The 17,269-nt window shown below is 37.3% G+C and overlaps 1 protein-coding gene across 1 annotated transcript; it reads left to right on the top strand.

Moving 5' to 3' along the window:
• The first annotated feature begins 7,618 nt into the window (after positions 1–7,618).
• On the top strand, positions 7,619–16,522 carry LOC135744288 (E3 ubiquitin/ISG15 ligase TRIM25-like). The gene is made up of 6 exons (XM_065262306.2): positions 7,619–8,384; positions 8,507–8,602; positions 8,812–9,045; positions 9,154–9,313; positions 9,471–9,530; positions 11,485–16,522. The coding sequence occupies exons 1-6, from the start codon at positions 7,794–7,796 to the stop codon at positions 12,006–12,008; spliced, it is 1,665 nt and encodes a 554-aa protein (XP_065118378.1). The 5' UTR covers positions 7,619–7,793; the 3' UTR covers positions 12,009–16,522.
• Positions 16,523–17,269: the final 747 nt, after the last annotated feature.

Raw genomic sequence — 17,269 nt, 5'->3', positions numbered from 1 at the left:
AAATTATTAGAAAATAATGCACACCCAATTTCATGATGTTTACACAGTGCATTATTTTCAAGTAATTCTAAGGACCGGAGTCAATTATTCCTCTTATACCACGGTTACCACAAACATTGCTCTGGTGGCTATTTTTAAGAAATTTAAAATTTTAGGTGTGTAGTTTACAGAAAAATAATCCACACCCATGGAACATTTCTCAATCAGAATAAAGCATTTGACAGACCTGTGGTATAAGGGAACGTTATTTTATAAACGTTTCAAAAATAACCATTAGAGAATACTAAGTTATGTATAAGTTATTTTTAGTTTATTTAAAAATAACCACCCTGCAACGTTATGGAAACGTTATTTTATGGTTGCAAAAACCCCCAAAAAAGAACATTTCCAGAACGTTATTATTTGGTTTCCAAACAACCGCCAAAATATAAGCAAAAACTAACGTTCTTTGTTTGCTGGGTTATTGGGTTGTTCTGTTTCACATTTTCTAGGTTGACAAAAACACTTGGATACGCAATTTTAGCATCTGGAAAACATAGAAAAGTCAGATTTTCATGATGTCCCTTTAATGAAGGATGCTGACGTGTTTTTACGGACACTTGCACGCTTTCTTAACTACTATAAATCTCATTATAAGCTTTTTCTGGGTGGTACTGTATAAAACAATCAGTATAATACAGACATTGCTGAGGAATACCTGAATCTTGTGTGACAAGCGGTTCAGGCTCTTGAATGTGCGGTATCGTTTGGCACACGCGCACACACAGGCCGTTTCTCAATTGGAAGGCTTGCAGCCTCCGGAGGTCGCATATGCAGGCTGCAAACGTCATCAAGCCTGGTTTATTTAAGTTAACTGAGCATTACATTCGCAAGTCATAAGCATATTGCAACAATTTACGATTAACTAAGAATAATAGTCAACTTTATTATTGTAAATATTCTCAAATAAGACAGTCTTTATGACGTAACAGCCTGCAAATGCGACCTCAGGAGTCTGCAGCCTTCAGATTGAGAAACGGCCACATACACAAACGCAAACATGGAAAATTCCACAGTGTTTTTGAGTGCCCTCTGTTGGATCACTGCAGCTTTACATGCTTACAAACTGTTTAATATGATGTCCTGTACAACACTGCACCCTGTCTGTACATCTGTTCTTACGGTGAAATGAGAAAAATGAGTTTTAATACGAGGACTGTTTTAGGAAGTTTGCATTTACAAGTTTGACCTACAGACGCCATTATTGCGCGCTTCAGAGGGCTTCAAAACAGTGAATAATTACAACTTACCAAAATTTGAGAAACTCATACTTGAAACTCATATTTGAAAGAAAACACACACTAATTTTGTTTATATAGCTAAATTTTCTGGGTTCATAGTTTTTTTTCACTCAAAATTCACTTTAAAAAATATAAAAAAAATCTTCATTCCACTAATTAAACACAGTGAAAACCCTCGAAACAAGACCCAATTTTTTATCAGTTTGTGTGTCCCCTTTGAAACTAGTGATGGGGCGATTTTGAGACACTCTCTCTCGAAGCCTCGAAATATTTACAAATCTTTGGATTCGAATCAGTGGTTTAGAGCTGTTTCAAACTGGCAAAGTCACGTGATTTAGCAAACAAATCTTCATTACGTCATAAATGTTTCAAAACTCGATTAAAAAGAAAATCTGATGGTTCTTAATGGGGACATTTTCACAAGACTTTTTTAAGATGTAAAATAAATCTTTCATGTCCCCTGAGTACATATGTGAAGTTTTAGCTCAAAATACCCCACAGATAATTTATAACATCATGTTAAAATTTACACTTTGTAGGTGCGAGCAAAGATGTGCCATTTTTTGGTGTGTCCTATAAAATGCAAATGAGCTGATGAAATGCAAACACTGATCGCCATATGATGGTGGTTTGTTGAAATTGAAACTCTGTTGTGCTGTCAATTTTTTTCTCTCTCTTTCTCTTGCACGAAATGGCAGTGCCGTGGTTGGATAGTGCAGATTAAGCTGCGGTATTATTATAAGATCCCCTTCTGACATCACAAGGGGGGCTAAATTATAATGACCTAATTTTTCACATGCTTGCAGAGAATAGTTAACATGGATAAAGTCAGATTTTCATGATATGTCCCCTTTAAATCTGAGTAAAGCAGATGTGCAAACATGATCACTCGCTCTCATGAGACCGTCTCTGTGAGTTTCTGTATGAGACTGACCTCTAGTGGACTTGTTTATTATATAACGGGATTCCTGTAACACGTGACACAACCAGGAGGGTCTTGACTTCAGGGAAACTGAAACTAAATCACTCTCAGGTTTTTGTATGTTTCTTCTTTGCTTATGGAGAACAGGTACCAAACACCTGAGATCTGAAATATGCATGTGCAATTTTGCATGTATATTTGCTTAAACCTGTCGATGAGTGTGTTTGTGTTTGATTCTTTCAGGGTGTCCCCCTCCTCCGCGAGAAAGCTTTTTCCAGAAAACTACTTTAAAACATGGGGATTATAGCCTGGTTAGCCAGACCTACATCAAGATGTAAGGTCTGGCAACTCTTCACACAAACGGCTCAATGCAAGGGGCGGGATATAAGGTTGTCCCTCAAAATGCCTCTGCACGCAATAGGATAGCGCTATGACGGATCAGAGCAACGAAGAAGGTGACGTAGTTACCGTAACCAGTCGGCAAAACTCCAAACACATCTTTCTTGCTTAAAAAGGACTTCAGTAGGGTTTATTTGCTCTTCTCTCAAAGAAAAACATAAGTCTAAGTCCTCCAGAGTCGCGGCCAAAGCCTCTTCAAAAGAAAGCTGTTCGCCAGCAGCAGCCATTCTCTGTTTTCAAGTAGGAACCGTTGCAGCTCTGTCGTCATCATGTTAAGCCCGCCCCACAGACGCTACACACGATGTGATTGGCCTGACCAAATTTTGGTTTTTGGACCGGTTAAGTGTATTGTGAGTGCCTAGACTAAACCCTGGCAGCAAATATATTTTGCGGTCGCTAGGGTGCGTCTAGATTTCTAGGCTATGGGGATTAGACTATTAGTGAAAACCTTGGAGTTAACATGCTTAACTCCAAACTGAGTTCCTATTATTTCAACTATTAGGCTGATTTGTGTGTGTTATACGTTATCATAAGTTTTTGTTAAGTCTCTGAATTGTTTTGAACGTTTGATAACACTTTAAAAAAATAAAGCAGTAGTTATAAGCAATATCTTTGTATACTATACTTTCATTACTCTCTATCTCTCTTTTGCCCCCTAATACTAAATTTACACACAAACACGAAACTAAAGTCTCCCTAATGTGCACTAAAACGCTGGGTTGCTTTAACCCAACTGCAAGGTTAAATTAACCAAGAAAATGTCCATATTTAAACCAACCATGGGTTGAAAAATCCCAAAATGTTTACAGTGTAGATCACTCACGGGCCACTTTATTAAGCACACTTGCTAGTACCAGGTTGGACCCCTTTTGCCTTCAGAACTGCCTTAATACTTCATGGCATAGATTCGACAAAGTGTTGGAAACATTCCTCTGAGGTTTGGGACATGATAGCATCACGCAGCTGCCGCAGATTTGTCATCTGCACATCCATAAAGGAATCTTCCATTCCACCAAATCCTAAAGATGCTCTATTAGATTGAGATCCGGTGACTGTGGAGATAATTAAAGAAAAGTGAACTTATTGTCCTGTTCAAGAAACTTGTTTGAGATGAAATTAGCTTTTTGACAGTGCATTATCCTGCTATAAGTAGCCATCAGAAGATGAATACACTGTAGTCATAAAGGGATCATGGACACAGTCACCAAAAATACTCAGGTAGTCTGTGGCATTTAAACAATGTTTAATTTGTACTAAGGAGCTGAAGTGTGGGCATAGTAGGAAAAGAATACTATGGAAGTGAATGGGGCTCATAAATGATTTGAAAATGGTCTTGGCTGCTTTCATCCCGAAAAGAGGAGGGGCTAACTAAGCATACAGTAGTCTAGCTCATTCCTGATTGGAGAAATAAGCCATGTTGCAACTATCCCTGCACTCCCCTAACACAAACAACATGTAAACAATATTAAAATCATCACATTTGCAATTACACGTGTAAGTCATTAGTCCAGAGGAGACAGTAGGCTATATAAAGTGTACAGTTTTTAGTAACAGATGACCTTTAAGTGACAGAAACATCTGCTTCAATTTTCACACTACATTTGGGAAGGTATGAAGTTTGGACACAGGGTGAGTTAAAGGGTACCTATGGTCCGATTCACATTTAGTGTATATTAGTACATGGTAACGATATGCAAAGCTACACACACCAATGTAAAGGATGACGCGAGTTATCGTCTCTAACGTAAATCTCTTTTCTTGGACTACAAACAGTTTACTTCCTGGGATTGGTGATGTAGACAAGACATTATCGTAATTCCTCCCAATTCGGACTCAGCCTGTAAGTAGCATTGCATTGTGAGTAGGGATGTCAATTTATGCAATTTCCCATATTCGATGATCAGTTAAATTAATGACATGTCAAAATAAAAGTTTCATTATCGTCAAGTGTTATTTTTCAAGTTGTTCACCTCACTTTCAGAGTTGTTGATACACCGTTTGTTGTAATTATATCCAAGAAGCACACAAAGGGCACTTTTCCCATCGTCACCTTAGACCTGCGACGTACTTTCAGCAAAGATGCTTATATTATTGAGATGGCAACCTTCCATTAGAAAACACGCAACAGTCAACTTGGCTAGTATGTAGCACCTCAGCCAGTCAATAATGATCAGTAATACATGTTGCAGACGTTCAGAGTGTAACGACAGCCAGTTACAGTTTACATTTTACAGTTTCTTGCCAGAATTTAAGATTACATTTTAATCTGTTCATTAAAACGGCTTCTGGTCTCCTTCCCGGTGTAAAGCAGCATTAGCAGCATTGCTATGCTAAGCTTGCAGCCTTCCCTGAAGAGGGTCTGTGCTTTCAGTATGCTAACCGTATTTGCATTTTCTGTATCGGACCATCTCAGATCCACTGCGGATGCCATTTCGCTGCGTTGGCAGTCATCCTTGCATGACAGTAAAAAGCCCAGGTGTGTGTTTGGCTTTGAGCATCGTTGTGATTCATAGATATTTAGTACAGTTAGCGCTGCATCCGAAAACTCAATGTAGTGACTCGTTGCCTCGCTGCCTTATGAGAAAATGACTTCGAAGGCATGAAGGCAGCTCAGAGAAAGACTTTCGGACACACTTCAAAACAGCGTGTTTGAAATATAAACAGAGAGCGCCTTTGTGATAACTAATCACATATTTGAAAACTACAATACTAATTTCTCGCTAGAAATGCAATTAAAAGGTGTAAAAAGTGAAAATCTACCTTTATTTACACTAAATTGGTGGTCCAGTCGCGTCCTTGGCCGCCATTTAATTTTTTCGAAGTCGACCGGGCTCGACCAATCACATTCTTATTGTACTACTAGCACTATGCATTACAGTTAGAAAAAGAAGATTTTCATAATATCACAACTTAAATTTTTTTCTGGACTCAATGCTAAATACATGTCTGACTGTTGAAACGAACCAAAGGAAAAACTAGAAAATCGCATTCATGACGATTTATGATGATTTTATTTCCATTACCATCTACAATGACGCTGATGCGAGGCTCCCCTGTTTCAAGGCTCTATTTGACGCATTCGGTCCAATGAACTGCCGTAGCCAAGGCGACATCTAGTGTACATATCTATGGTTGTGATCATGGCTATTTCTCAGTGCTCGCTTAATTTTGTTTCACCAGCTGTATGTGTTTTGCACATGCACCCGCACACACGTGCATGATCTTGCTTATTCGACAATTGTTGAGTTTGATCAATTTAATTCTTATCTGCAATTAATTGAAGATCGCTTAATTGTTAACATCCCTAATTGTGAGCGAATCTTTCAAACATGGTAAAGAGCGTCACATTTACGGCTGACATCAGAGGTATTCAGGCCAATCACAACGTACAAATTCACTGGCCAATCAGGGACATAGAGCTTTTAAAATCTGTGCGTTTCAGAAAGAGAGTGAAATCTGGAGCTACAAAAATGTACGGTATGTGGAAAATAATGTGTTTTTTAACCATAAACCACGCAGATAGATAGCACAGGTACGTCTGCAAGATGTCTGGTAAAGATCTGGAGATCTGGAATACATCTGTGTAAAACATCTTATAAAGGTCTTAGAAAGAGCTGCTTTACATACATTTTAAATCAAAAACGTCTTGCAGACGTCTTCAATATGTCTATATGACATCTTTTAGGAAACGTCTCAGAGACGTATTGCAGATGAGCAAACAATCTAAATCAGTAATTCTCAAAGTGTGGTCCGATGACCTAAACTAGGCAAGTGTTTGTACAATCGTCACTTATTTAAGTAGATTTTTAATGCACTTGCGAAACTGTGATATCAGTTCTTGCCTTTCTGTTTTAATAACGTAAAAATGAATCGGTTGGCTAAACCAAAGAGGGTCAAAATAAAAGATCAAGCGTCAACTGAAAACAACTAAAATCCACAGATCTATTAGTTTTGTAATGTACTAGTTTTTGTTTCATGTGTAAAATCCCTGTAATTTCAGTGATTTTGGACATTAAGGGGATTTTTTTCAGTATTTTATTGTTACCATAGTTACACAACCATAGACTTCATAAACCCAACACCTTAGTTTTAAACTAATGGCTCTGGAATGACATTATGTGGGACCGAGGCTGTTACAGTATGTTTAATTGCATTTTTTTTTCACATGTGCAGTTTGTTGTTCATATTAAGCTGCAACTCATTTCACATTTACTTTTTCAAATGAAATAAAATTCATAAAATAATTTTTGAACATAGCATTGCATTTGTTTTTTTTAAAATTCGTTTTTGACTTGAAACAGTTGCATATTAAACTTAAACTTAGCTTATCCTTCCTATATTATTGTTGTTTTTTCGGGGAGTGTTAGAGTGGGATTCAGTTAGGTGGTCTTCAGAAAAAAATTGGAAGATAAAGTGGTCCTTGGGCTGAAAAAGTTTGAGAAACACTGATCTAAATAATACGTCTTGCAGATGTAAACGCAGACATCAAATAGACGTCTTCGATGTATGTGTCGTGTGCTATCAGGGATTTTATAATACACAATATAACGTGGTTTTTTAGAAATGAAATAGGTGGACTTTAACGTTACACCATCAGTTTCATTTAAATTAAATTTGCCACAGTGTCCATTGCGAAAACTCTCCAGAACTTTTTTCTGAGGAAAGTAAACGGTGTACAATTTAATGTTGCTTTTATCCAGCATGATTAAATGTGATAACATCAACACTGATATTATTTACCTAGACACCTACATGGTTTAATACTACACATGACTTGCCATAGCGATTTACCAAACTGTAAGATTCTTACCCCAAAAATTCTCACATCACGTCCCATCCACCTGTAAATGCAGTATTACAATTATTGTAAAAAAAAAAAAATAATAGTTCGGGTCTGACATCTAGTGGACTAATACATGACTGACTTTCTTATTTGCACACTTTCAAGCCAGGATGTTGCTGAGTTTAGGGGCGGATCACATTTCCGAACCGCTTTACCGCCATAAAACACTACAAGAAGAAGAAGACCGCGCCGCTTTCCTCCAATTACGGGCATTCTGAAAAGTATTTTCAAGTCCCTGTCTATATTCAAAATAACGTATTTGCGCGCGCAAAAGACGCGGAATATAAAACTGAAACTAAACTGGACCGTTATACGTTTTGTCTTTGTATTTTTGTCCACATACATTAAAATGGCAGAAGCGAATGTTTATTTGGCTCAGGATCAGTTCATCTGTTCAATCTGTCTGGATCTACTAAAGGATCCTGTGACTATTAACTGTGGGCACAGTTACTGTATGAGCTGTATTACAGACTGCTGGGATCAGGATGATAAGAAGAGAGACTACAGCTGCCCTCAGTGCAGACAGACCTTCAATACAAGACCTGTTTTAGGTAAAAACACCATGCTGGCTGAAGTGGTGGAGAAACTAAAGAAGACTAAACTACAAACTGCTCGTCCTGATCAATGTTATGCTGAACCTGAAGATGTGAAGTGTGACGTCTGTACTGAGAGAAAACACAAAGCTGTCAAGTCCTGTCTGGTGTGTCTGAACTCTTACTGTCAAAATCACCTTGAACAACATGAGAAATTCTTCAGAGGCAAAAAGCACAACCTGATAGATGCCACTGGACGACTTCAGCAGATGATCTGCCCACAACATGAAAAGCTGTTAGAGTTTTACTGTAAAACTGATCGGCAATGTATATGTCTATGGTGTATGGTGGGCAACCATAAATTTCACACAACTATATCAGCTAAAGATGAGAGGACCGAGAAACAGGTAAGAGCTGAAAGCACTGAGTGCTGTGTTTCATTTTTGAAGTATTACATGAATTGTAAGATGAAGCCAAAATTTCAATTTATATCTTATTCAGTGTTTATCACTGCTTCCACATCCAACAGAAACAACTGAAGGAAACACAGAGAAAATACCAGGAGATAATCCTGGAGAGCGAGAAGAAGCTTCAGGAGCTGAGAGATGCTGTGGAGACTCATAAGGTGAGTTTTGATCAGAAGAACAACTGCTGTCTGCTGTTTCAGATCTGTTTCAGACTCAGTTAGGACTCTCATTCAATCAGTCAGTGAGGAGTTCAGTGCTGGATGACTTTCACTGAAGTCCACTGTGGGTAACAGACTGTGTGATGTACCAGTAAGAGCTGAGTAAATGCTGCTGATTCTAATGCTCCTCTCTCTGTGTGTCCTAACAGCGCTCTGCACAGACAGCAGTGGACGACACTGAGAGGATCTTTACTCAACTGATCCGATCCATTGAGAGAAGACGATCTGAGGTGACACAGCTGATCAGAGATCAGGAAAAGACTGCAGTGAGTGAAGCTGAAGCACTCTTGAAGCGACTGGAGCAGGAGATTTATGATCTAACGAGAAGGGACGCTGAGCTGGAGCAAATTTCCCACACAGATGATCACATCCATTTCATCCAGGTAACAGAGATCTGATAAACACAACAGTGGTGTTTATAAAGAGAAGAGCATATTTTACGGTGGTTATATTTAGTATTAATTGTTTGTGTTGTCTTTCTGTTTTTGCAGAATTTTCAGTCTCTCTCTGCTTCTCTTGGATCTATAGATTCACTCAACATCACTGTCAGTTCTCTCCTCTCTTATGATGATGTAGTGAAATCTGTTTCTCATCTGAGGGATAAAATAGAGGATTTGTGCAGAGAAGAGAGAGAACTGATATCCAATAGAGGTAAGGCAAAAAAAAATCACAAATAAGGCAAACATCATACAATTACAATATTATATTTGCAGAAATACAAAGAATATCACCATCTCAGTGTAGTATATAATATAGTTTATCTATAAATGTTAATTACTATAAAGATGTATATTTTTGGTTTCCACAGTAAAGGTTATTGAAATCATTCCCACCCCTGAACCCAAGACCAAGGAGCAGTTCCTACAATGTAAGTCTTTACAAATAACAAACACTTAATGCTACTTACGTAATATATCATCTTAATATGCTGATGAAAATATAAAACATGAACAACACTGAAAGCACTTCTGTATTAATAATGTCAAAATAAGGCACCAAATGATAAATAAGCACACAAGCTATAGCATAGCTCAAGACAAGGCTACAAATAGTTAATGTGGCATACAGTATATAGATTTTTTTTCTTTTTTGTTAGTATGGTTTTTTTTGTTAAATATTGTTATCAACATGAGCTGTAACAAAAGTGCATTTAAAGTTAGCTTGTAAAGTAGCCCATTTTATCTACCACGCTTAGCTATTGCATTTTTCTTGTAAACTGGTATTTTTTAAATTAAACAATTTATAGAATTAAAAATACCAATTGAAATGAAATGCTTATTATGACCTGTACATTCTGCTACGCCTACCTGTAAGGAAAACACCGCCGTTTTTCAATACTTTACTATGTTCTTACCCCAACTTGGACAAATTAATGCATACAGGGCTCCAGACTGCCATTGAGAGTGTGCCACTGAATTTTACATCCAGACGCACATGTGCGACCGGTAAATTTGACCTTTTTTGTGATGTGACACTGAATTTAAAACAGCACATTGTACTTTCTGCATCTACTGTATCATCAAAGTATTTATTAGTAATACAGTGTATTACGTAGTAGAAATGTGAATATTTGGTTAGCATGTTGATTTACGGTGTGTGCCCCTAAATTTTCTGGTTGCGCCCCAAAAATTTTCAGTTGGGGGCCACTGTGCTCCTAGTAAAAAAAGTTAGTCTGGAGCCCTGACATACCCATCTTTTTTTCAATGCATGCACTTAATCTTTGTACAGCGCGTCAGGAATGTGTTAGCATTTAGCCTAGCCCCATTCATGCCTTAGGATCCAAACAGGGATGAATTTAGAAGCCACCAAACACTTCCATGTTTTCTCTATTTAGAGACTGTGGCGCAAAAATATGGTGGCACAAAATAAAACGTGGCGATTTTTTAAGCAGAAAAAAATAAGAACTATATTGTTTGCCAGAAGAGCACTTCGTTTGCAGCACTTCGACCTCGGCACGCAGTAATATTGACAGAAGTTTGAGCGAGGGGTGTAGTCAGGAGTGATGATGTTACTCCGCCAAGGTCAAATTGTTTCAAACTAAGTGGTCTTCCGCCATACAATATAGTTCTCATTTTTATCCGCTTTAAAAAAACTTTTATTTTGTGCCACCATACTTTTGTAACTACTCATGTAACAGTCTTTAAATAGGGAAAACATTGGGAAAACATGAAAGTGTTTGGTGGCTTCTAAATTCATCCCTGTTTGGATCCTAAGGAATGAATGGTGCTAGGGTAAATGCTAACACATTCACGACACACTCTGCAAAGATTAATTGCAAACATTGAAAAAAGATAGGTTTGTATTATTTTGTCTAAGTTGAGGTAAGAGGGTTTGGCTGTCAAATTGGTTGAATACCAAAAAAATGACTAAAGTGACATTTGTGAAAATAAGGCATTTCAATTACTGACTAATAACCTTATCATTGCCAATAAATAGAATGAACCTAAACATAGGTAAAATACTGACAAACGTTGGTGTTTTCCTTTAACCATAAAATCCCCTAGGCATTTACTTGAGGACCCAATTTAGCTGACAACACCTTACATTAATTTTTACTTATATGACTCAATCTTTTTATGATCTTTTACAAAATAAAATCATTTTGATGATAATTTACAAACACGTTACACACACAAGATTATGATGTTTATAACAATTAGAACAGGTTCTTCCTCTAACTAAAGGATGAACTGTAATCTATGAAATATTCTCCGCAAAATGTCTGTCCATATAAACCTTAAAAAAGATACTTTTTATTTTAATATCTGAAATTCATATTTCCTGAAATGCATACAGATAATATGATATGATTTCTCCATCAGATTATTGTCCGATCACTGGAGAAGAAAACACATCGTATAATTGTCTCCGTCTGTCTGAAGGGAACAGAGTGATTACTCACACTTACACAGGCCAGCGGTATCCTTACCATCCAGACAGATTTGATGGTTGTTATCAGGTGTTGTGTAAAGAGGGTGTGTGGGGACGCTGTTACTGGGAGGTTGAGTGGAGCGGTCAGGTGTATATATCAGTGTCATATAAGAGCATCAACAGGAAGGGAGGCCGTGATGATTGTAGGTTTGGATTTAATGATCAGTCCTGGTGTTTGTGCTGCTCTGACTCCAGTTGTTCATCCTTTCACAATAACATTGAGACTAAACTCCCAGTAGGGTCCAGATCTTCTAGAATAGGAGTTTATGTGGATCACAGTGCAGGATCTCTGTCCTTCTACAGCGTCTCTGACACAATGACCCTCATCCACAGAGTCAACACCACATTCACTCAACCTCTCTATCCTGGGTTTTATGTTTCTGGAAGAGTGAAACTGTGTGATCTGACTAAATAGATGTCTGAACTGAAAACACCTTAAAATATAGCAGTACAATTAGGGATAGATGATAATTTGCATGTGATTGTAATTGCGCATCTCGTCAGTGAAACCGATTTCTTGATTAGTAGTAATTCGCCATTAGCTGCTTTCAGATGGAGTGGCATTTACTACACAAAGCCGTAGTTCACTGACAGCTGGGGCAATTTCGCATTAATCATCGCGCACATATCGCCTGCGATATGTATGCGATATGTCCCAGCTTGTCATAGCAGGTGATGTTACTAATCAAGTAACCGGCTTTACTGACAAGATGCGGATGATATCGCATGCAAATTATCGCCCATCCCCAAGTAAAATTTTTATAACCTCAAGATGCACACAAGTAATGGTATTTTTGTTAAAACTACATAAATGTTCTAATATATCTAAGTATATCTAATCCTTGCTTAATCCATACCCTGTCCGGGACACCTGCCTCAATTGTTTTATTATTGTTAATACTAAACTTCTGTCAAACAAGTAAAACACATGTCTTATATCTAAGAAATAAATTGTCTCAGTTAATCTAATAATAATTTAAGAGAAGCATAATTGACAGTTACAATACAAATAGTATTGCACTGTGTATGTATTTAGTTTTCACGTGCATGAAAGTTCTTCTGAAATAACTTTGGCCCATTGTCTACATTTACTGTGAAAAAGTAGCCTTTGAAGAGCTCAGATATAAACGCTGCTAAACGCCATTTCTGCCAAAAATCAGATAATGATAACCGAATGCTCTTGGCACCTATTATACGTTCATCAAATACTTTCACTTCAAATATGCTTAATTCCAGGCTATTCGGAAATACTGCTTTGTTGGCATCTATTAAATGCCACAACAATTTTTTCTTAAAAAGTCCTCTATGTTCACAGAAGAAGAAATGAATGGTCAAAGGTCAAGGTGCAAGAGTTTTTTGCCCAATTAAAGGAGGTTTACTGAATATCCCTTACGAAAAAGAAATGTATTCAAGTGTGCTATGAGTATACTTCTTTACATATACCTGCAGCACACAATGCAGACCTGCCAACCTGTACGCATTTTGCGTAGCAGGTACTGATTTTGACCTCAAAGTACGGTGGTACGATTTGTCACTCATAACTACGCAAAAACCTGATGACGCCCTTTGCCCCGCGAAGTACTCAAAAGAAGCAACAGAAAAAAGAAAAATATGTCCAATCATAGCACTGGGCTCCTCCACCACATAGAAAGTGGGGATGATTGACAAGTCTGGCCAATCAGTAACAAGAGTCTGCTATCGATGGAATCACAAACTCCAGCGTGATCTCCTTCCTCCACCCGCAGTTTCTGACCATCTTTTCTACGGAGAGTCAAGACGTCTGACCCGCCAAGGTAAACTGGTCAGGGTGGATGTGCAAATAATGAAATAATGCATTAGCTTAATCCTATGAAGTCGACGGTCGCGCGGGCTCCGTTTCATAACGTGCACTTGACCGCAAGATGCGCTAACATTACTTCTGATTTGTAAATGGGCATTATTTATAATTGAGCGCTTACGAAAAAGTACAATGATTTTACCATGGGGCAGATCAGCCAGTTTTAGTCAAATAAAAACGGAAAGTTCACTCTCAGTGAAGGGAATCCACCTGACATCCGAGTGAAGCGGTTAAATGCGTTCTGAAATAACGCGCTCTTGATAATTGTCAATAAAATAAAACGTCATATACAAACCACATCAAATAAAGTTTTATAAATGGAGAATATCTCGTGTCTCGAGCGCCCATGTGATAGGTGCCTATGCCGTACTGTACTGCACTGTAAACAAAGCTACAACAAATTACAGACAGACATACAGTTAACAGCACTACTGTCACAGTTATGGTTGAATTTAAAGCAGTGTTAACTCTAAAATAGTGTCTTAAAGGTATAGTTAACATAAAACATGTAATTCAGTCATAGATTACATAACAGAACAGACCATCCAAACCTTTAGGAGTTTATTTATTGTGTGGAACACAAGTTATTTTAAAGAGTGTTGATAACAACAGTGTCTGGTCCCCACTCCATTGTATTTTTTGCTAGTCAGGGAAAAACAACAATTTTTTTCTCAAAATTTTTTTTTGTGTGTGTTTCACTCAAGAAAGAAATCATGAAGGTTAGACACAATATGAGGTTGAGTAAATGATAACAGAATGTAATTTGTGGGTTAACCATCTCCCACTATTTAACAGTAATATCACTTTTAACAGTGTTTGTGCAGACATGCTAAACTTTGGAGAATACAGTATTTAACATTAATAATGTTATTAATCACCATGTATGGCAAATTTAGTTAAACATGATTTTATTCACATTTATTATTATTTTTAAAGCAGATTATGGCAGGATGGGAAAAAAGTGAGTGCAATGTGCAGCATGTTACCTTGAAAGTTACCAAGAGGTGTGTGTGCGTGCATGTGCGCGTGCATGTGTTAAATTATGTTAAAAACCCGTGTTCTGTCCTTTCGGCCGATGCTACTGTACTGTTTAAAAAAAATTTTCCAAGGTTGGCAGGTCTGCACAATGAATAACCTACTAGTTTACTTAGAGTTCACTAACAAAACATTTGCATGTACACTTGAAGTATAAGTCTAGCAAACTACTAGTATACTCATGAGTTCACTTACAGTACAAATGAAGAACGTACTTGGGCACTTAAAGTTGACTACTCTTACACTTATAGTACACTAGAAGTATACTTTTATATACAAAAAAATGGGCCAATTTGGGCTGCGTCCAAATAACCACACTTGCGGTCTTTGCACTTGACCGCTTGAATATTTACATGATGTATTTCCTATATTTTGCCCAAGTGTTCTAGTGGGCGTGAAGATCCCAAGCGTGCATGTAAAAATTATTCACCTGATGGGAACATTTTCCGTTTTACTACCAAAATATGTAAAATCCATTTATTTACTTACAATTAAAAGTTTCCACAACATCTCGCAAGATTTGGGCAAAAGTCTCATGATATACATCCTGAACGTGATGCATGACGGGATACGCTTAGCCTTGAATACCGCTTCGAAGCGGTATTCGAGAAAGTGTGGGTTTAGTGTGCGTTAAGGGCACTGCACTTTGCCAGTTTTAAGACATGGGACAGTCTTGCGCACTTACTTCCTGTCGCGTGCACGTGCTCTCAAGTGGCCAAGACCGCAAGTGTGGTTATTTGGATGCAGCCTTAAGCCGCCTTTCCACTGCACACGACATACGCAAACGACAGTCGGAGTTCTCCCCCTAGTGGCAGTCGTAATGAAGTTTCAGTTTAATCGTATATGGGAGGGAAGCTCATTCCAGCGCAAGAGGCTTCATTCTAATATTTTTTACCATGGTGGAATAAATAAATGAACGCAAATGAATGAAACAATAAACAGCTATTCATATATGACAAAGATTGCCAATATTTTTTTGAGAGAACATATAAAGACAAGATTAAAATAATTACATACACAAATTAAATTAATAATGTATTTATTATCAGTAATCAATAGTGTTTTTTTTAAGGATTCAAGTGTAACTAATAAAGTTAAACCAAAAGGATTAATCATTTTCACCTCACACACAGTTTGTGATTGGAATACAATGAAATACATAACTTCCGGTCGGCATATCGCATGCGGTTTAGTCGCACAAGTTCAAATTTTTTAACGCATCCAACCGTCAAAACGGATCCGATATTTACGCATCCGCAGATGGTTGGCACCTCACGCATCCGCTTTGCGACTTTCCATAGGAAATGAATGACTTCCGGCTTATCGGCCGTCGTTTGTCGTGTGCAGTGGAAAGGCGGCTTTAGTCCCAAGTGGTATTCAAGTTTACTACTAGAACATAGATGTTAGTACACTTACTACATAAAGTATACTAAAACTATACTCCAACATTACTTAAGTTAAGTATACTTAATAAAATTAACTTGAAGTACTACTTTTTCATAAGGGATATTAGTATATTGACTTCATTTTTAAGACTTTTACCTTAATTCAGAAAGGAAATTGAAGAGTGACTAAAGGCTTTTTTATAAAGGAAGATTTTTGCATGTACAGTAGAGGGTTTGGTGGTGAAAGACACTCAAATTGGTTAAAAAATGAAAAAAATGACTAAAGTGACATTTGTGAAAATAAGGTATTTCAATTACTGACTAATAAACTTTTCATTAGCATTAAAGTGAATGAACCTAAACATAAGAGCCTGAGAAAAAAATGCTCACTTCTCTTTAGTATATCAGCGAACACAACTTTTTAAGTTTTAACTTTTTATCACTCATTCTCTCTCTCTAACTTGTGACTCTGTGTATCGTTCTGTAGTTTTACTCAATAAAGTCTCTCATTTATTCTTGTCTTTATTGTTTGATTCTTGATTTATCCTCAGATGTAGGTGAATGTAACAGCTTGACAAACACAACTGTAGATCAGTACGCAATACAGATTTTGATGATATTGAGCTTCTAGTGTCGCACTGCAATATTACAGCATCTGAAACTCAGTTTGTGTCTGTATGATGCTGTCACATTCTGGATATATTTATTTTCTCACTGGCACCTGTTGGCACAACAGTGTTTTTATAACTTTTCTGCTTGGTTTTTATTTGCAACACGTCTCCTAAAACTCAGTGACAGAAAATCTATATAATATTTAGTCAATAACAAGCACATATATGCTTTAATGAGGTTTAATTCATGTTTAAAATGTATCTAAAATAAACATTCTTAAATCATTTACTCACTCTCAGGTTATTTCAGATCTATATGGCCTTTTTCATCCCTGGAAGAAAAAAGAAAATAATTTGATCATACAGCTCAGACATCCAGCTGTGGTTAAGATGATATATTAAAACCCTCACATATATTCTGATACAGAAGTAACACAGCTACACTCTTCACAGTAATTTTTGGTCTCTTCTCTGATGGCTTTCAGTCTTACAGACATTTACATGAAGATTATTTTATCCAGAGCAATTTTAAGTGTAGTTTAAACATCCAGTTTTTGTCCCCTTTGACCCAAACCCTTTAACTTTGGCACTGAAAACCTCAGTTTCTCGGACAAGGCTTAGCTAAAGCCAAAGTTTAAGCACCTTTTATAAACATGCCTTAGAAAAGGACTGGGGGTAATTCATTATTATAAAATGTAAAGCTAATATGCAAACCAGTGTTCACTTTCTTTATAAATAATGTCTCTGTGACTGTCTGTATGAAACTGACATCTAGTGGACTCTTTATTATATGACTGGGACTCCTGTT

This window comes from Paramisgurnus dabryanus, chromosome 6 (genome assembly GCF_030506205.2).
Source record: "Paramisgurnus dabryanus chromosome 6, PD_genome_1.1, whole genome shotgun sequence".
In the NCBI taxonomy this organism is placed as follows: domain Eukaryota; kingdom Metazoa; phylum Chordata; class Actinopteri; order Cypriniformes; family Cobitidae; genus Paramisgurnus; species Paramisgurnus dabryanus.
The sequence above is the reverse complement of the archived record's forward strand: the minus strand, read 5'-3'. Positions and strand labels throughout refer to the sequence as shown.

Bases quoted from the DNA above. Each gene is read 5' to 3' on its own strand.
- LOC135744288 (XM_065262306.2), top strand. From the start codon at position 7,794: ATGGCAGAAGCGAATGTTTATTTGGCTCAGGATCAGTTCATCTGTTCA. The intron at 8,603-8,811 runs GTGAGTTTTGAT...GTGTCCTAACAG, and splicing joins ATGCTGTGGAGACTCATAAG to CGCTCTGCACAGACAGCAGT. The intron at 9,046-9,153 runs GTAACAGAGATC...CTGTTTTTGCAG, and splicing joins ATCACATCCATTTCATCCAG to AATTTTCAGTCTCTCTCTGC.